At 37.3% G+C, this 17,064-nt stretch overlaps 1 protein-coding gene across 1 annotated transcript in view; it reads right to left on the bottom strand.

Annotated features, from left to right (window-relative positions):
* The window catches only part of LOC124795577 (titin), a 529,084-nt gene that overhangs the window by 442,261 nt on the left and 69,759 nt on the right, over positions 1-17,064 (bottom strand). Inside the window, exons 2-11 of the mRNA XM_047259648.1 lie at positions 15,230-15,266; positions 13,714-13,871; positions 13,271-13,423; positions 13,006-13,157; positions 7,223-7,453; positions 6,456-6,600; positions 6,253-6,319; positions 5,414-5,729; positions 5,160-5,306; positions 2,937-3,172 (exon numbers count right to left, since the gene is read on the bottom strand). Of these exons, the coding sequence (XP_047115604.1) occupies positions 2,937-3,172; positions 5,160-5,306; positions 5,414-5,729; positions 6,253-6,319; positions 6,456-6,600; positions 7,223-7,453; positions 13,006-13,157; positions 13,271-13,423; positions 13,714-13,871; positions 15,230-15,266 (1,642 nt within the window). The remainder of the gene's footprint in view (positions 1-2,936; positions 3,173-5,159; positions 5,307-5,413; positions 5,730-6,252; positions 6,320-6,455; positions 6,601-7,222; positions 7,454-13,005; positions 13,158-13,270; positions 13,424-13,713; positions 13,872-15,229; positions 15,267-17,064) is intronic.

The raw sequence follows: 17,064 nt of genomic DNA, 5'->3' as shown, positions 1-17,064 counted from the left end.
GTTTAAGCTCTTGTTACTATTCATTAAAGACTATTGTGTAATGAAGGTAGGCTTTGCAGAGAACACATCAGTTGGCTGTGTGGCACCCCCTATATTAACTATATAATACATAACCTTCAAAGTAAGGCAGTTATGTGCTATAGTTAAAATTTGCATAAGAATAAAATAAAATTAAATACAAGTAAAATTATTGATGTTGCTGTGCTGACTTACTGTCACATTTAACAGTTAACATTAGAAGATATAAAAAAAATTCCAGATTCACTCTTCTGAGCTAATTATTTTGTTAATCTTTAACAGCATAGGTAAAATCAGTTCCATAAAATTTACAAACAGCTAGGAGGCACATGATGTATGGCTGTGGTTATTGGAATTGATCTGCATATTTTTTCTTTTATACTTTTGTTAATTGTCACAATGAGGTATATAGCTTCTATCACTTATTGAATAGTTCATAGATGGTGCCAAATATCACCAAGATAGATCATTTGTGTGATTTGCCAATCTGTAATGGATGTAGAAAGTACTGATCTCTGTTTTATTTCATACAGATTTTTAATTATAAGTACAATAAAAAAAGATACTGAATTGCTGATATTAACAATGTATATACATCTAAATTGATATAACATGGAAAAAGTTACGTAGGTTCAACATTATAGCTATCATATTCATACAGTATCATATCAACGGCCACTACAAATCGGCAAGAAATCAGGAACTATTTTGTATCCCCTGAGTCACATGTTTCACAGCTTCCATGTAATCAGTTTTCAAATAATTCCCAAAAATGAGCATTTTCATAGTAACCTGATCATTAATCAGGTTGCTGCTAACACTCTTCTGATAGCAAAAGACCTCCATCTCTTCTAGGAGGTTGAGCAACCTGCCCTTCTCACCCTTACCCAGAAATCTATGCTTTTTGTTGTAAGTAAATGAACAACCATATTCAGTCTCTCCATGGCAGCTTTGAATGAATTATTTGTAAACTGGAAGCAGTAAAAAATGTGACCAAGGGGGTACAAAATATGTCTTGACTTCTTGGCAATATGTAGCAGCCACTGACATAATAGTGTACAAGTATGATGGTTATAATACTGGACCTACGTACCTCTTTCCACGTTATATTGATTTAGATGCATGTACATTGTTAATAACAGCAATTCAGTATCTTATTTCATTTTACTTATAATTAAAAATCTGTATGAAATAGCACAGAGATCAGTACTCTCTACATCCATTACAGACTGGCAAATCACACCAATGATCTATCTTGGTGATGTTTGGCACCATCTATGAACTATTCAGTAAGTGATAGAATCTATATACCTTGTTGTGACAGTTAAAAAAAAGTACAAAAGAAAAAATAAGCAAATCAATTCCAATAGCCACAGCCATATATCATGTCCCTCCCAGTGGTTTGTAAATTTTATGGAACTGATTTTACCTACACTTTTAAACATTAACAAAATAATTAGCTCACAAGAATGAATCTGCAATTTTTATATCTTCTAATGTTAACTGTTAAATGTGGTACTAAGTCAGTACAGCAACATCAATAATTTTACTTGTATTTTATTCTTATGTAAATTTAAAATTTTATTAGATAACAAAACTGCTTTACTTTGAAGGTTATGTATTATGTAGTTAATATAGAGGGTGCCACACAGCCAACAGGTGTGTTCTCTGCAAAGAGTCTTTAATCTTTAATGAATAGTAACAAGAGCCTAAACAACAGGTGTAGACATATTGGGGCACATATAACAACTCTGAAATACCGGCATGTAATTCAAAGTGCAAGCAATATATGGGATGTCATGAGTTGTAATTTTGTATACTATGCTCTGCCTATGTACTTCTTGTATTTTAAGCATCAATAATGTCTAGTTACTAGCCAAAATCTGGATCTCCTCTAATAAAGCTAGAACTGAAACGATAACTGACTGCTGCTCTTTCCTGTTTTGAAAGATGACAAATAAGAATGTCTTGGCAAAGGATCAAACCACATTCCTCCTGTATGTGGATGCCACATCTTAACAATAGCCGGCCAGTATGGCTGACAAGTTCTAGGCGCTTCAGTCTGGAACCGCGCAACCGCTACAGTCACAGGTTCGAATCCTGCCTCGGGCATGGATGTGTGTGATGTCCTTAGGTTAGTTAGGTTTAAGTAGTACTAAGTTCTAGGGGACAGATGACCTCAGATGTTAAGTCCCATAGTGCTCAGAGCCATTTCTTAACAGTAAAATTAATTCATGCAGATGTAAACAAAAGTAAATACTAAATCTGTAGTAAGAGTGGACTGAGTGTAGTCCACCAACAACCAGAGGGAAAATAAGTAAGAAACCATGACTTCTGACACACTCAAAAATGAGTCTCGACTGATAGATGACATACGTGGGAAATAACGAGGTCCACAAAAAAATGAATTAATGTGGTAGATCTGTCATCAACCCAAATGATGGTTTGAACACTACACAGCTTTGCAACAAATGGTCTTATTGTAAGTGGCTGCCTTTGCCTCCATCCAACCTTTGAACGGACTTATCCAGCCAGCCTTAGGGGACCTACACTTCATTGTGGAATCCAAAGCACAGCGCACCTCACATTAACAAACATTGCCAGAGGTGAAAGAAGTCATGAGGGCAGATAAAAGTTATACAAATGAATTGGAAGCAAACCCAATATCATTGGATCTGTAGTCTGTCACTTTTATCACTGAGCCGTGGAGATGAACTAAACAAAAGAAGCATACAACACTGTAAAAGAATGGAATGGGATGTAGACGCAGAATTTTAAAAAAATCTTATATCGATTTTGCATCTTTTCACTAAATTTTGTCGTATTTTTCCTATAAATACTGTAAAATACTTCTTCCATAGTTATAACTGTGTTTTAAGATTGGGCTTTATGTGAAGGAATCATTCAATAATACTTACTCAGGTTCAATGACCTTCGTCGGTCGTGGTAAATTAAGACGACGGGGAGGAGGTGTGGCGCCCTTAGGTGTCTCGACAAAGAGGCGAGCACGTGTGGCGGTGGAGCCTGCGACGTTCTGAGCGGTGCACTGGTACCAGGCCGCATCCGACGCCTTGGCTCGCGGGATGTCCAGTGTCGAGGCTCCACCGTCTGTGTGGATGTTTACGTCAGGTCCCGGCGCCAGGGGGACCCCATCCTGTAAAAATTAATTTTTGCTGAATTTTTTAAATGCCCTTAGTCACATTTTATCTTCTACAAGTAACTGTTAGTGAAGATTTACCTTGTCTGAACTGAATGATTAATGCTGACCCTGCAGGATATCCTGAATTAATACTGCAGTACATAAAATACATGGGTGTTGATAAAAGAGTTGTCAGTCATTTCTATGACAGTGACAAGTAATTACTTTTGACATAAAGAAAAATCATAAAAACAATTATAAAGAAAGATCGGTTACATTTTTTCATTTGGGTACGTTCACAGATGATGCACCAGTTGTTGCTACAGTCTTCAGCCTGAAGAATGGGATGATGCAAGTATCCTTGGTAATCTCTATCCTGTGCCACCCTCTTGATCACTGAATAATTACTGCAAACTCCATCCATCTGGGCCTACTTACTGTATTCACGGCTAGGTCTCCCTCTACAATTCTACCCCCTCCCATCACTCCCACACTTCCCTTTCCCTTCATTATCAAATTGTCTATTCCTTGATGGCTCAGGATGTGTCCTATCAAATAATCTCTTACGTCAGTCAGATTGTGGTAGAAATATCTTTTTCCCCAAGCTGGTTCAGTACCTCTTTCTTAGTTATACCTGGAAGATAAGATAGAACTCGAGGAACAAAATGTAAAATGAGAAACATAAAACATTATCATTGTGCCCAGGTGTCTGATAAGAGTACATAAATTTATTTGAAAGCACATGGATTCCAAAAAGAAATGGTGTGATTATTCTTCTTTTGAATATAGTCATTCTTTCCATAATTAATATTTTACTCTGCTTCGGAATGTGCACTGTAGTGATACTTCTTGGCAGATAAAACTTTGTGCTGGACTGGGACACATACTCATAACCCTGTCTTTTGTTGGCACATTCTCAAACTGACTGAGCTACTGAGGCACAATTCATGACACATCCTCATAGCTTTGTTTCCGTCAATACTTGTTTCCTACTTTCCAAACTCCACAGAGGTTCTCTCGCATAACTTGTGGGAATAGCACTCCTGGAAGAAAGGATGTTGTGAGTAAGTGGTTTAGGCACAGCTGCAGTGCGGCATTGGTGAAAGTAAAGCAGTGAGGGTAGGCAGTGAATCATGCCTGAATAGCTGAGTCAGTAAGAGCATTACCCACAAAAGGAGGTTCCGCGTTCAGGTACCAGTTCGATACACAGTTTTAATCTACCAGGAAGTTGCAATATATTGCACACTCTGCTGCAGAATGAAAGATTCATTCTGGAAAGTATCACTTGGGCTGCACTTAAGCGACTCCTCTGCTACATCCTTTCCTCCTCCTCCAGCAAAGTGCTAGTTTCACAAGATATGTACTAGAACTTCTGTGAAGTTTGGAAATTACCAGAGAGGTACTGGTGGAAGCAAAGCTGTGTGGGTGGATCATGAGTCATGCCTGGATAACTCAGTCAGTAAGAGCAATGCCCATCAAAAGTAATAATTCAGGTTTTTGTCTCAGTCCAGTACATCGTTTTAATCTGCTAGGAAGTTTTGGAATCATAGTTATTAAATTTTTTTACCCTCCCTTGCATGTGTGTGTGGGAGGGATGGGAGTATGATGGGGGGTTTCACACAAATTAATTATAAGAATAAATGTTGTTATTTTATCCTCTTCCCCCCCACTTCTCTTCTCCTGTCTTCCATCGACAACTACCAATCTTCACTTTTGATAGACCTTTCTTTCCCTTTTTCTCTGTTTCTTCTTCTTTTTACTAACTCTCCATCCAGTGCCTCACATTTAAACTTACATTACTGGTTCTCTATCACTTTTTCCTATTTAGAATTTTGGTCACTGTATGTATTCCATTCTATGATCTTAGTTTGTTGTGTCATTGTCCTTCGGACATTTTTTCAGCAGCATTACACATTGTCATAGTTCTTTAGTTGAAAAAATTTTAATAAACACTTTTTTAATTTAGAAATGAACATTCACTGTTTTGAGAATTGTATCTTACCTTTTGCCATGAAATGCGAGGGATGGGAGTGCCAACAGCTCGGGCTTTCAATACCACTGGCTCCCCCTCCTTCACATGTACTGTGCTGAATCGTTCCACAAATTTTGGGGCTACAACTTGTTCTTTCTCTATTACATTTAAATTGCACTGGAACAAAATTGAATATGTAGTTGTTGATATAAATGTACATGAGATATGTACATATGCACTGAACACAAAATATTGGAAATAATTAAAAGATTGATGGTACCAACCTGGAAGGAAGTCTCTCCAGCCTTGTTGCGGGCTACACAGGTAATTACTCCAGCATCTGAAATGCTCACATTTGTTATCATTAGAGCATGGTTGCCTGATTCATTGACCAACACTTTATGGGTTGCATCATCACTGACTTGTTGCCCATTGATGAACCACGCCACTTCTGGGTAAGGTCGGCCAGTCACTCGGCAATCGAAACGTGTCATTTTACCCTCAGTAACATCACGATCATTACAAACCCGCACAAAGTTAGGTGCGAGAGCCTTCCCTGCCTCTGTGCCCTCAGAAGGTTCTGTATGAGGAACTCTTCCCCTAAAACAAAGAACAAAAATTTTTACGTGGCTATATTTAAAGACTAAGTTTTATACAACACTTTCTACATATTTAATAAATTTTAGTAAATATTTTCAATGTATCCAAATGAATCTTCTTAAAATGTCAGCTGATTTTTCATATTAAACACTACTACAAAAGTCAACATAATCACTGATCCTACTTAGGAGCCATTAGGATGAAATACACATCTAGTCTGATAATAATACATTAAGATAAATTCTCAGTTAATTTTGGAGGAATATTAATTCAATTGTTTTTCATTTTTCACTACTGTGAAACATATTGTTACCAGAGATTTATGGCTGCGTGTGGTAAGATGGAAAACAATTTCATATGCTGGGCTAAGTACAAAAACTCTATTTCCAAAATGATAGTGCAATGTCCCTTCTGATAATTAGAAAATTAGATATAATGTAAAATTTCGCAGAACTTTTCAACTGTGTACAAGTCTTACTTTATGTTCTGCTATATGTAAAACTGGCATAACATTACTACAAACCTCTGATCAAGTCCATCTTGAGTCGCAGACGATTCAACAGCTAAGTAAGCAGATGATACAACACATCCTGGAAGAAAGAAGTAAACTTATAATTTAAGATCAGGAACATGAAAGAGGTAACCAAATTGAATTTCTGTAAGGCCACACAATCAGCACTCTTGTAGATATTGAGTTTGTGTTATGTATTTTTAACATTGTAGTACCTTGAGGATTCTCCGCCAGGAGAGTATAATGTCCAGAATCTTCAGACTGGAGAGAGTTAATCTTAAGAACAGCTTGTTGGTTTGAGTAACTACTTTCATACTTCTGGGAATGAGTGATGCGCTGTCCATTCTTAAACCATGTAATCTGAAATGTTTAAATAGACTGTAATTAAAATTCACCAACACAGACAAATGCGTCTTTCATTTTTTTCCGGTCATAAAATGTAAATCTACCAATCACACAACCGTTTTGCTCCAGCCAAAGAAAAAACTTCAGAAGAATAAAACATATCAAAATTCGGTAACACTGAACTGATTACTGCCTGACAAATCTTAACATGGCTTCCATTCCTTATCTGCATTTTATTCAACCATGCAATAATAGAAAAATCTCCCTCTTACTAAGTAGCTCCTTTGCCAGATTATAAGTCCATAATTTTATACACAAAAACAAAACTTGAGAAACACTTTTGGAATCGTGGATCAACAAAAGAGCGAAAAGGGATTTCACTATTTAAGCATTAGTTAGTAATGTCCCTATGAGGGATGGGATGGTAGAATTATTTCCCTTTTGTTTTTTAGGCCAGGTGAGACAATTCCTGATCTCAAAATGCAGCATGTTTTTCAGCTCTCATTCACATCTGTTTCATGCAATCAGTTAAGTAAAAGATTGTATGACTAAATTTGGATGTAGTTTGTACTGAAAAATTTTGTTCTTTATGGGTCCATGTATACTCATTATTACATGAATGAATAAGAATCCTTACCCTTGGACGTGGGTTGGCTGGAACTTTAGCCTGGAATGTCGCTGTGGTACCTTCCTGGAGTTTGGAATTTCGTGGTTTCTGTGCTATTTGTGGAGGTGCAACAGGTCCCAGTGATCGATCAATAACTGTACTGATCTCTCTGTCAACTTCTCCAACAAAGCGCCGTGTTATTGATTCACGAAACTCAACTTCACGGAGAAGCCGGTACTCAAATGTGTCCACTTTAAAATCCTATGAACGAGTGCAGATTTTCTAAGTTATTGTTATCCATATAAAGAACAATAATTTACATTTTTTCACTTGACAAACAATAAAATTACAAAGAGATAGCATGGCTGCCCTGTATTTACCTTCAGAATGTGAAATTCCAGTACTGCCAAAGATACATTGTTTTATTTTTAAATTTGTCTATTGCAGTACTCGAATTTTCCCTCCTGAAAGTAATTAACTGTCAAGAAAGCTGTCATAAGTAACACATAACCCAGTTACGTATCGTTGGCTGCCCTCAACTTAAAGCTTCCTCTACTGTCTAGTACTTCAAATAATTCTTACAAAAGAAATCAAATGGAATTTTCTGATTCCCACAAAAGATGTCTTCAGTACATTGCTGATTATATAATGCGTACCATATACATCACAGTCCATGTGTATTACAGTTCCTCTGCATCATACACAATTAACAATACTACCGCAGCACAAAAATTAAAAGTAGAATACCTTCCAATTTATTTTTATATAATGGAAGGAAACATTCCACGTGGGAAAAATTATATATAAAAACAAAGATGAGGTGACTTACCGAACAAAAGCGCTGGCAGGTCGATAGACACACAAACACACACACAAAATTCAAGCTTTCGCAACAAACTGTTGCCTCATCAGGAAAGAGGTAAGGAGAGGGGAAGACGAAAGGAAGTGGGTTTTAAAGGAGAGGGTAAGGAGTCATTCCAATCCCGGGAGCGGAAAGACTTACCTTAGGGGGAAAAAAGGACAGGTATACACTCGCACACACGCACATATCCATCCACACATACAGACACAAGCTTGTGTCTGTATGTGTGGATGGATATGTGCGTGTGTGCGAGTGTATACCTGTCCTTTTTTCCCCCTAAGGTAAGTCTTTCCGCTCCCGGGATTGGAATGACTCCTTACCCTCTCCTTTAAAACCCACTTCCTTTCGTCTTCCCCTCTCCTTACCTCTTTCCTGATGAGGCAACAGTTTGTTGCGAAAGCTTGAATTTTGTGTGTGTGTTTGTGTGTCTATCGACCTTCCAATTTATTTTGTTTTATAAGTCATGTTACCACATCTTTCACAATCCCACAAGCTTGAAAACTCTTCACATATTTACTTATTTATTTACTGATTTATTTATTTATTTTGAAACTGGTAAAGGAGAATCAAGACAGCAACATGCCTATTTATAACAAAATAAAAGGGACAAGAGAAAACCAAAAATATTTAGGAAAGTTGCAGCACAAGGCAAATAATTTAGTAGTAAAGGAGACCACTCAAAGAATAGCACAAGCACTGGGATGTCGGCAGGGACACACGAAAGAGAAAGAAAACTTGCTAGCTTTCAGAATAAATCCTTTGTTGAGCTAGAGTGTAAATACACACACACACAAACTTTGGTGCAAAGTTGTGTGCGTGCGTGCTTGTGTGTGTGTGTGTATTTCTGTGTGTGTGTGCGCGCGCATGCGCGTGTCCGCGCTTTCGCACTCAAACTCTACTACAGTGTTTACTCCAAAACCTAACAAGCTTTCCTTCTCTTTTATGTGTGCTTCTGCTATTTGGTGGGTGGTCTCCTTTATTGTAGGAGAAATTATGAAATACAAACATGCAACTGTGACTTTAACTAAAGCATTTGGTCTGGTACTTGCTATTTCATTTTTTATCTGGTTGGAAATGCATAACCTTATTGCAAGTGCACTGATGGAAAAAACCACAACATAAAATAATAATTAATGTAATTTGTCTAGGTAACATATTTAAGTGGTTAACATTGCAACATCACACGAAATGATAATTAAATCAAGACTCTAAGCTGCTGACAGGCGTTGATATACATCAAAGGGGACAGTTGAAAATGTGTGCCCCAATCGGGACTTGAACCCGGGATCTCCTGCTTACATGGCAGACGCTCTATCCGTCTGAGCCACCGAGGGCACAGAGGACAGTGCGACTGCAGGGACTTATCCCTTTCACCCTCCCCATGAGACACACATTCTCAACTTAATGTGCACACACTACATTTGTAGTGCCCCTGCCCATTACACTCATTACTCACAGCAGACAATGTGACCGAGTCCTGTACAAGTCTGGGCAATGTCAGTGCATCCACACAGAAGAAGGTCGATGGCTGGTTAGCCTTAACTATATGTAGATGGTATCTATTCTTTTGGACATGTCCGAAAGAATAGATACCAACGGTGACCGTGCAGCTCTCTAGAATGAAATGATAATTAAATCAAGACCCTAAGCTGCCAACAGGCATTGATATACATCAAAAGGGACAGTTGAAAATGTGTGCCCCAATTGGGACTCAAACCCGGGATCTCCTGCTTACACGGCAGACGCTCTATCCATCTGAGCCGCCGAGGGCACAGAGGATAGTGCGACTGCAGGTACTTATCCCTTGCACGATCCCCACGAGACCCACATTCTCAACTTAATGTACACACACTACATTCATAGTGCCCCTGCCAATTACACTCATTACTCGCGGCAGACAATCTGACCGAGTTCCGTAAGAGTTTGTGCAATGCGTGTGCATCCGCATAGATGAAGGTCAATGGCCAATTAGCCTGAATTATATGAAGATGGTATCTGTTCTTTTGGACATGTCCAAAATAACAGATACCATCTTCATATATTGCAACATCACAGGTTAATGTAAGCGCGAGATAAGCCATTGCAAATGTGAAGTGTCGGTACATTAATAACGGGTGTAACTGCAAGAATGTCGAGTGCAAGCGTGCAAATGTGCATGCGTTGTGTTGTACAGGTGAAAGATATCAGTATTTGGTATGGAGTTCCATACCTGTTGTACTTGGCCAGTCAATATAGGGACGATTAATCCCGTTTGTGGATGCCACCGGAGTTGTCAACCAATGACGCTCCATATGTGCTCAACTGGAGACAGATCTGGTGATTGACCAGGCCAAGCCAACATGTCCACACTTTGTAGAGTATGTTGGGTTACAACAGTGGTATGTGGGTGAGTGTTGTGTGCAGGATAACCACGAAGAGTGCTCCTGCTGTCATACGAAATTGCACCCCAGACCATAACTCCTGCTGTAGGTCCAGTGGGTCTAGCATACAGACATATTGGTTGCAGATCCTCAATTGGCCTCCTTCTAACCAACACACGGCTGTTGCTGTCACAGTTCACTAAAGTAATTTTAGAAGCACTGGACAAAGGTGAAAATGTAAGACTTGTCCAAGGCCTTTGATACAGTTGACCACAAAATCTTACTTCATAAATTAGGGCAAATAGGAATAAGAGGTGTGACAAAGAAGTGGTTCAAATCATACATGGAAAACAGAGTTCAACGAGTTGAGATATCACAAGTTTCAAACAATTCCCTTATAAAACACCTGTCTGACCCAGAAAATGTGAATATAGGTGTCCCACAGGGAAGTGTATTAGGCCCAATATTGTTTCTTATATACATTAACGACTTCCCACAAAGTATCAGACATGGCGAAAAAATACTTTTTGCTGATGACAGCAGCATAGTAATAACAGGTGAAAATCCAACACAACTGTCAGAAAGAGCAAACGAGGCTCTCAATGATGTCCACAACTGGTCATTAAAAAATAAAGTAACCTTAAATGTAAAGAAAACTAACTATATTAACTTCCAATTGAACAAAAAACACAATGCCACTGGAATAAAAGTGAATAATAATGAATTAGAATGTGTAACAAGTACCAAGTTCTTAGGGATGAATGTGGACAGCCAACTGAAATGGACAAACCATGTCAACATTTTGGCAAAGAAATTATCCACAGCATGCCATGCTCTTAGAATCCTTGCACCGGTATGCAATAACACCTGTCTTAAAATAACATATTACGGATATCTACACTCAGTCCTCAGCTATGGGATCATGTTTTGGGGAACAAGTGCCAGTAACATACAAACTGTGTTCAAAGTACAAAAAAGAGCCATAAGGACAATAACAAATAGCAACAACAGGGCCCACTGTCTAGAATTATTTAGAAAGCTAGGAATTCTAACTGTTTCTTGTGAGTATATCTTTCAGAACATAATGTTCATTAAGAAAAATCTCAACATGTACAACACAAACAGCCTAATACATGACCATGAAACAAGAGCTTGTCACCACCTCCGTCTAGATAGAAAGAACAAGACAAAGACGCAAAAAAGTATATTTTACAATGGGATAAAACTGTATAACAAACTACCACAAGAAATTAAAGAAATAAATGAGCCCCTCACTTTCAGACAAAAGCTTAAAACCTTTTTAGTAAGTAAAAGTTGTTATACTGTAAAAGAATATTTAACATAGATGTAGATTATTAGCAACATATGACATTATCAACAAAATATAATGTGATTATAAATATGTGTATGACTAGTTATAAAAACTACACAAAATATGAGAAACCTGTTTAATTGTAAATGTAAATGTGTGCTCATGTGTTGTAATCTGACGACTTCCATACAATATTTATTGTTCCACGGATGAATAAATAAATAAATAAATAAATAAATGAGGCAAAACAGGCTTTCATCAGAAAATGCAACAGGCCTCCACCCTACCCTCCAATAATATCTCACTAGACACTACGAAGTTGCAACTGTGTACTACATGGTGTCTGTCTTGGAGCTGTCCGTGAAGTAACCGATTTACAGTTTGTTATGTCACTGTGGTGCCAACTGCTACTCAAACTGCTGCTGCAGATGCAGTACAATGCGCCTAAGCCATACACTATACACATTACTGTCACACGGTCATCTGGAACACGGTCTTCTGGCATGCATACATTCTCACGACCACCACTACCAGCAACCATTTACAGTGGTTACATTCCATCAAAGTCTTTCTGCAATATTGCAGAAGCCACATCCAGCTTCTCGACCTCATTAAAACTCAGTGCTGTGTCGATAAAGGTTTCTTTGCCACTTTAAAGGTATTCTTGACTACATCAACTCACCACATCCAGTCTCAAAGGTAATTAATGTTCACAATCGTTAAAGTGTGTATTTAAAGCAAACCTAATTTGCATCCTCATAGTGGTACCACTAGTGCCACACTATGTGAATGGCGTCAAATTTCAACAGACATCACCTTTCAGATGTAGAAACACATCTACCAACTTTTTTTAATGTCGCACAGATCCTTCTAGGTGCTGCAGTTTTTTTCCAACAGTGTAATTTATATTAACGTTATCATTGATAAAACCAATACTGCAAGAGTAAATACATATTTATCATATTTCTTGCACACATTTTCAAAGGATATGATTAACTGAAAGCAAAAAAAGTTCTTATCACATGAACTAGATAGGAAAACATATTTAGACTAGTCACGTTGCAAAACAAAACCCGAATTTCAGTGACTGATGCGCAAATTACTGTGAGGGAGAAATTGTTTTTCTCACAACAGTGTAAGCACTCATATTTTTCCACTTGATCAAACCTTATCTCACTGTTCAGGTGAATTATCACCTACTGCACCTCTATGTTAAATGAAGTCATTTTAGAATATCATGTCAGTAATGAGAACAAATAAATATTAAATCAGTTTTTACCTCTTCTACAATGTGTCCATTAGCATATGAAATTTTTCCTGTTGTCTGTTTCTGAAAACGCTGCTGTGTTGTTCGCTGTTCAGAGGTTTCAATTGTCTGAGTAAACTCTCTCTGGTAGCCACCTGGAGGCTGCTGTATAATCTGCCCCTGACCTGTACAAGCAATAGCAACAAAATTTGACTCTTTTACATGTACATACAACACAAAATAAATTCTGAAAATCACTTCACAAAAGGATTAATAAGAACTGAAATGTGTATTGTACCTTCAGGTTGTATGTAAACTGAACAGATAGCTTCACCGTACTGATTTCGTGCAGTGCATGTGTACTCCCCTTCATCTCCTGGTCCTATTGCATTGATGAGCAATGAAACATTTCCAGTCTGTTCATCATATTTCATTTTATATTTGTTTGATTCTGTAACATACAAATGATGAATTAAACAAACTAAAAGTAACAAAAAATATTACATTGCTATTGGCATAAAATACTGAAAGCATATTTTTTTCTCATTTTTAAACAGAGCTCTTTGACTGACAGTAAACATGGAATTTTACATTACAAGGCTCCAACCGCTTCTGGTATACTACTGCTTATATTTTTCTCATCATAAACAGATAAAGTTTTTTATACAGAGACTACTTTTTATACCAGAATATGAAGTAAATAAATGCATGCATTTTTAATGGTCAAATGAAGCAATTTACCAAGAAGGGGAGCGCCTTTCCTTGTCCATGAAACAACAGGCTTCGGATTACCCCGGACTTTACCCTCAAAGAGGGCATTACCACCCTGTGCAAAGCGGGCATTTCGGAAAATCTGTTCGAAGACTGGGGGTGAGACATCTCCTGGCCTGTTACCGAACCTGTAAATAAATAACAAAATAACAACTTGTATATTTCTCTGTTGAGCTCACAACAGCAACAAGAACCATGCAAGTTCCTAATATATAGTTCTATGCTGGTCAAGTTATGAATGTTAAATAAATTGCTGACATTTTAATTACTTTCTGGATTATATTGTTTGCAAACTAATTGTCACACACATGAAATACTTCCCTTTTTTTTCAAATTAACCTTATTTTCCGTACAAACTATTTTAACAAAAATTATTATGTTAAAGAAACAAATAAATAAAACTGAAAGAATGTTGCACAAGGAAAAAGATGAGAAGAAATGATGCCGCAAGGGGTGACCGCGCGGTGATAGGTGAGGTGTCACAGATTGCGCGGCCCCTCCCGCCGGAGGTTCGAGTCCTCCCTCAGGCATGGGTGTGTGTGTTGTTCTTAGCATATAAGTTAGCTTAAGTTAGTTTAAGTAGTGTGTCAATTTAAGGACCAATGACCTCAACAGTTTGGTTCCTTAGAAATTCACACACATTTGAACATTTGATTTGAGAAGAAATGAAGCTGACACAAGTTAACATGACCCTCAGATGGGGGGGGGAAGTGAATAAGAGTTTTTCTAAGATACTGCTGAAGATTTAAAGCCTGCTCTGTCTGTAAATTAGCCCTGGTGAATGTATTATCTCAAAATTTGTTTGGCGTGATTTCGAGACATCTGAGAAAACGTGTCTCAAGATGTCTGCTTTACGGCTCAAGTCATACTGTCAGAAATATAAGTTTCCTTTAATTTACGTCTATGGTCACAAACTTTTTGTTAACAGATTACCGGTTTCGGTCTATAATGACCATCATCAGATCAGCTGCAAAAATGGGAGAAACATAAATACACTCACAGATTGTCTACAGCTTAAAAACAATAAATAGACCATAGTGAAAAGTACTACTGACGAATATATGCATTTGTGTCTATTGTTTTTAAGCTGTAGACAATCTGTGAGTGTATTTATGTTTTTTCCCATTTTTGCTGCAGATCTAATGATGGTCATTATAGACCGAAACTGGTAATCTGTTAACAAAAAATTTGTGACCATAGGTGTAAAGTAAAGGAAACTTATTGTATATACGGGTCACTGTTTTATTCGCGACAATGTCGCAGCTTGTGAAAATGTCCAAAATACGTCTTGAGTACTTTAGTGCTTTGCTTCCTCAACTGGAACCACCTCCAAGCTACTGAGATGAATTGATATGTAGGTCTACAGTAGTACTTTCAGTTCCTTGAAATTTATAAAATGTCTGCATGCTACATAGGTTTGATATATTAAAACACCTCTAATATGTCAGTCACTAAAATATCTGTCTGTAATCACAGGTACACTTACGTAAGTTGTGGCGAAGACTGCATCACCATTCCTTGCACTGTAAAAGAGGGAAACACAGACAATTTAGTAATTGATAATATCCTTGTTGCACTTTAGGTAAGGCTACAACTACCACATAATTGATTGGGAAATAAAAATGTGCTGCATACAGTCGCTGTTATTATTTATTGCCTCCATAACACATTTCAGGGATTTCATTCTCTATTCTTTGGGTGGGCAGTTTTGTACATTAGAAAAGTGATGGATTTTAATTTGTGTGTTGTAACACTGCACAGAAATAAGTTAAAATTCAACGTCACAAGACAGTGCAGCTAAAGATGAGGGAGTAAAACTTGAAACAGGTGTTTTGGGTCCCAAATAATAATAGTGACTCTAGGCAGTACATTTTATTCGTCAGTTTAATAATTAAAGTGGTAAACAAACCTCCTGACTGTTAAAACTGTTCAGTAAAACAAGAAAGTTTTATAACACAGGAGGAATCTGCATTTGTCTACTCTGCTGTCACTGAATTATCTGACAAACAATATTGTCCCACTGAATGTTACTAATGACACAATTTTTGTGGAATTTTCTTTTTGAGTGAAAAATGCGTTATTTGACATCTTTTTTCCAAAAGGTATTTATAGATACATGTAACCGTTACAACATGAGAAACGTTAAGTAAATTGTAATATTTGAGAATTACATTATTGAAACTGATGACAGTAATAAGCATTTATTGTACAACACTGACTATAACAAATGCGCTTAAATTTGTTACGGCCCAGCATTAATTAGAGCTGTTCATGATTAAGATGATAATAATAATAAAAATAACTGCACAGCATCTAAGCATCAAAAGGCATACACACAGACTTCTTTCGTTCTTTTATTTATTTTTAGTGTCAAACCTTCATTATGACGGAAGAATGGGTTCAAGTGTGACAGTGCCTATTCAGTACCCTGGTTGTGGACACAGACTGACTTACAGCACCGCTCAAGGTCTAGGTTAGGTCGGAAGGTTCTAATTCGGTCATTAATTGGCAAAGCCGACTAACGTGAAGACGAAATAATGGTTGTAGAGTGGATCGAGCCCTACATTAACTCGGTATTTTAAGTACTTTTCATTATAAATAACTAAAACTTCATGGTAAACCCAAAGTTCTAACTACACATTAGACAGATCTTTGGAGAGTATTTTGGTACCTAATATATTATCTTGCACATATTTTATGTTGTATGTCAAATATGGAAACTATGAGGAGCGAGGGGGCACTACACATCTGTTAATGGGATAGTTATTCCTACACAGAAAACTGTTGAATATGAGCTGTTAAATTCAGGGAATGAGCAATTCTCTATAAAGATTTATGAATCACTGTGTTTTTCTCTGTGTGTGTGGGTGTGTTACCACCCTACTCATACTACCAACGAGTACATACAGCACACATCATCTGCAGGCCTACTGTCACAAATCTAGATTACCTCCACACGTATGTCACTCAGCATAGGACAATAATCTTTTGTAATCTTCGTTCTTAATTTCTGATACAAGCGCAAGTGAAGCATCTGCTTTTGTTAAACTCTTTACTCAAAATGGGGAACAAAATAACACACATTCATTTGATTGTTGTTATGGCTTTAAAAATGGACACTTTCTTCAGATAACAAGTAAGGGAACTCAGTATTTCACACTGGAATAAAAACTGAGAAACTCATCGATGTCACCTTTTCCCCTTACAAAAACATTGGCATGTATACAAACTAACGATAGACTTTTGGTTGGCTAATACTGTCTTGACAATATAAAATTAAAACACTGTGTTATTAGTATGTACGTTCAAAATGGATCACTA

The sequence above is a fragment of the Schistocerca piceifrons genome, chromosome 4 (assembly GCF_021461385.2).
Source record: "Schistocerca piceifrons isolate TAMUIC-IGC-003096 chromosome 4, iqSchPice1.1, whole genome shotgun sequence".
Classification (NCBI taxonomy): Eukaryota; Metazoa; Arthropoda; class Insecta; order Orthoptera; family Acrididae; genus Schistocerca; species Schistocerca piceifrons.
Note: the sequence above shows the minus strand (reverse complement) of the source record. Positions and strands in the feature narration are given on the sequence as shown.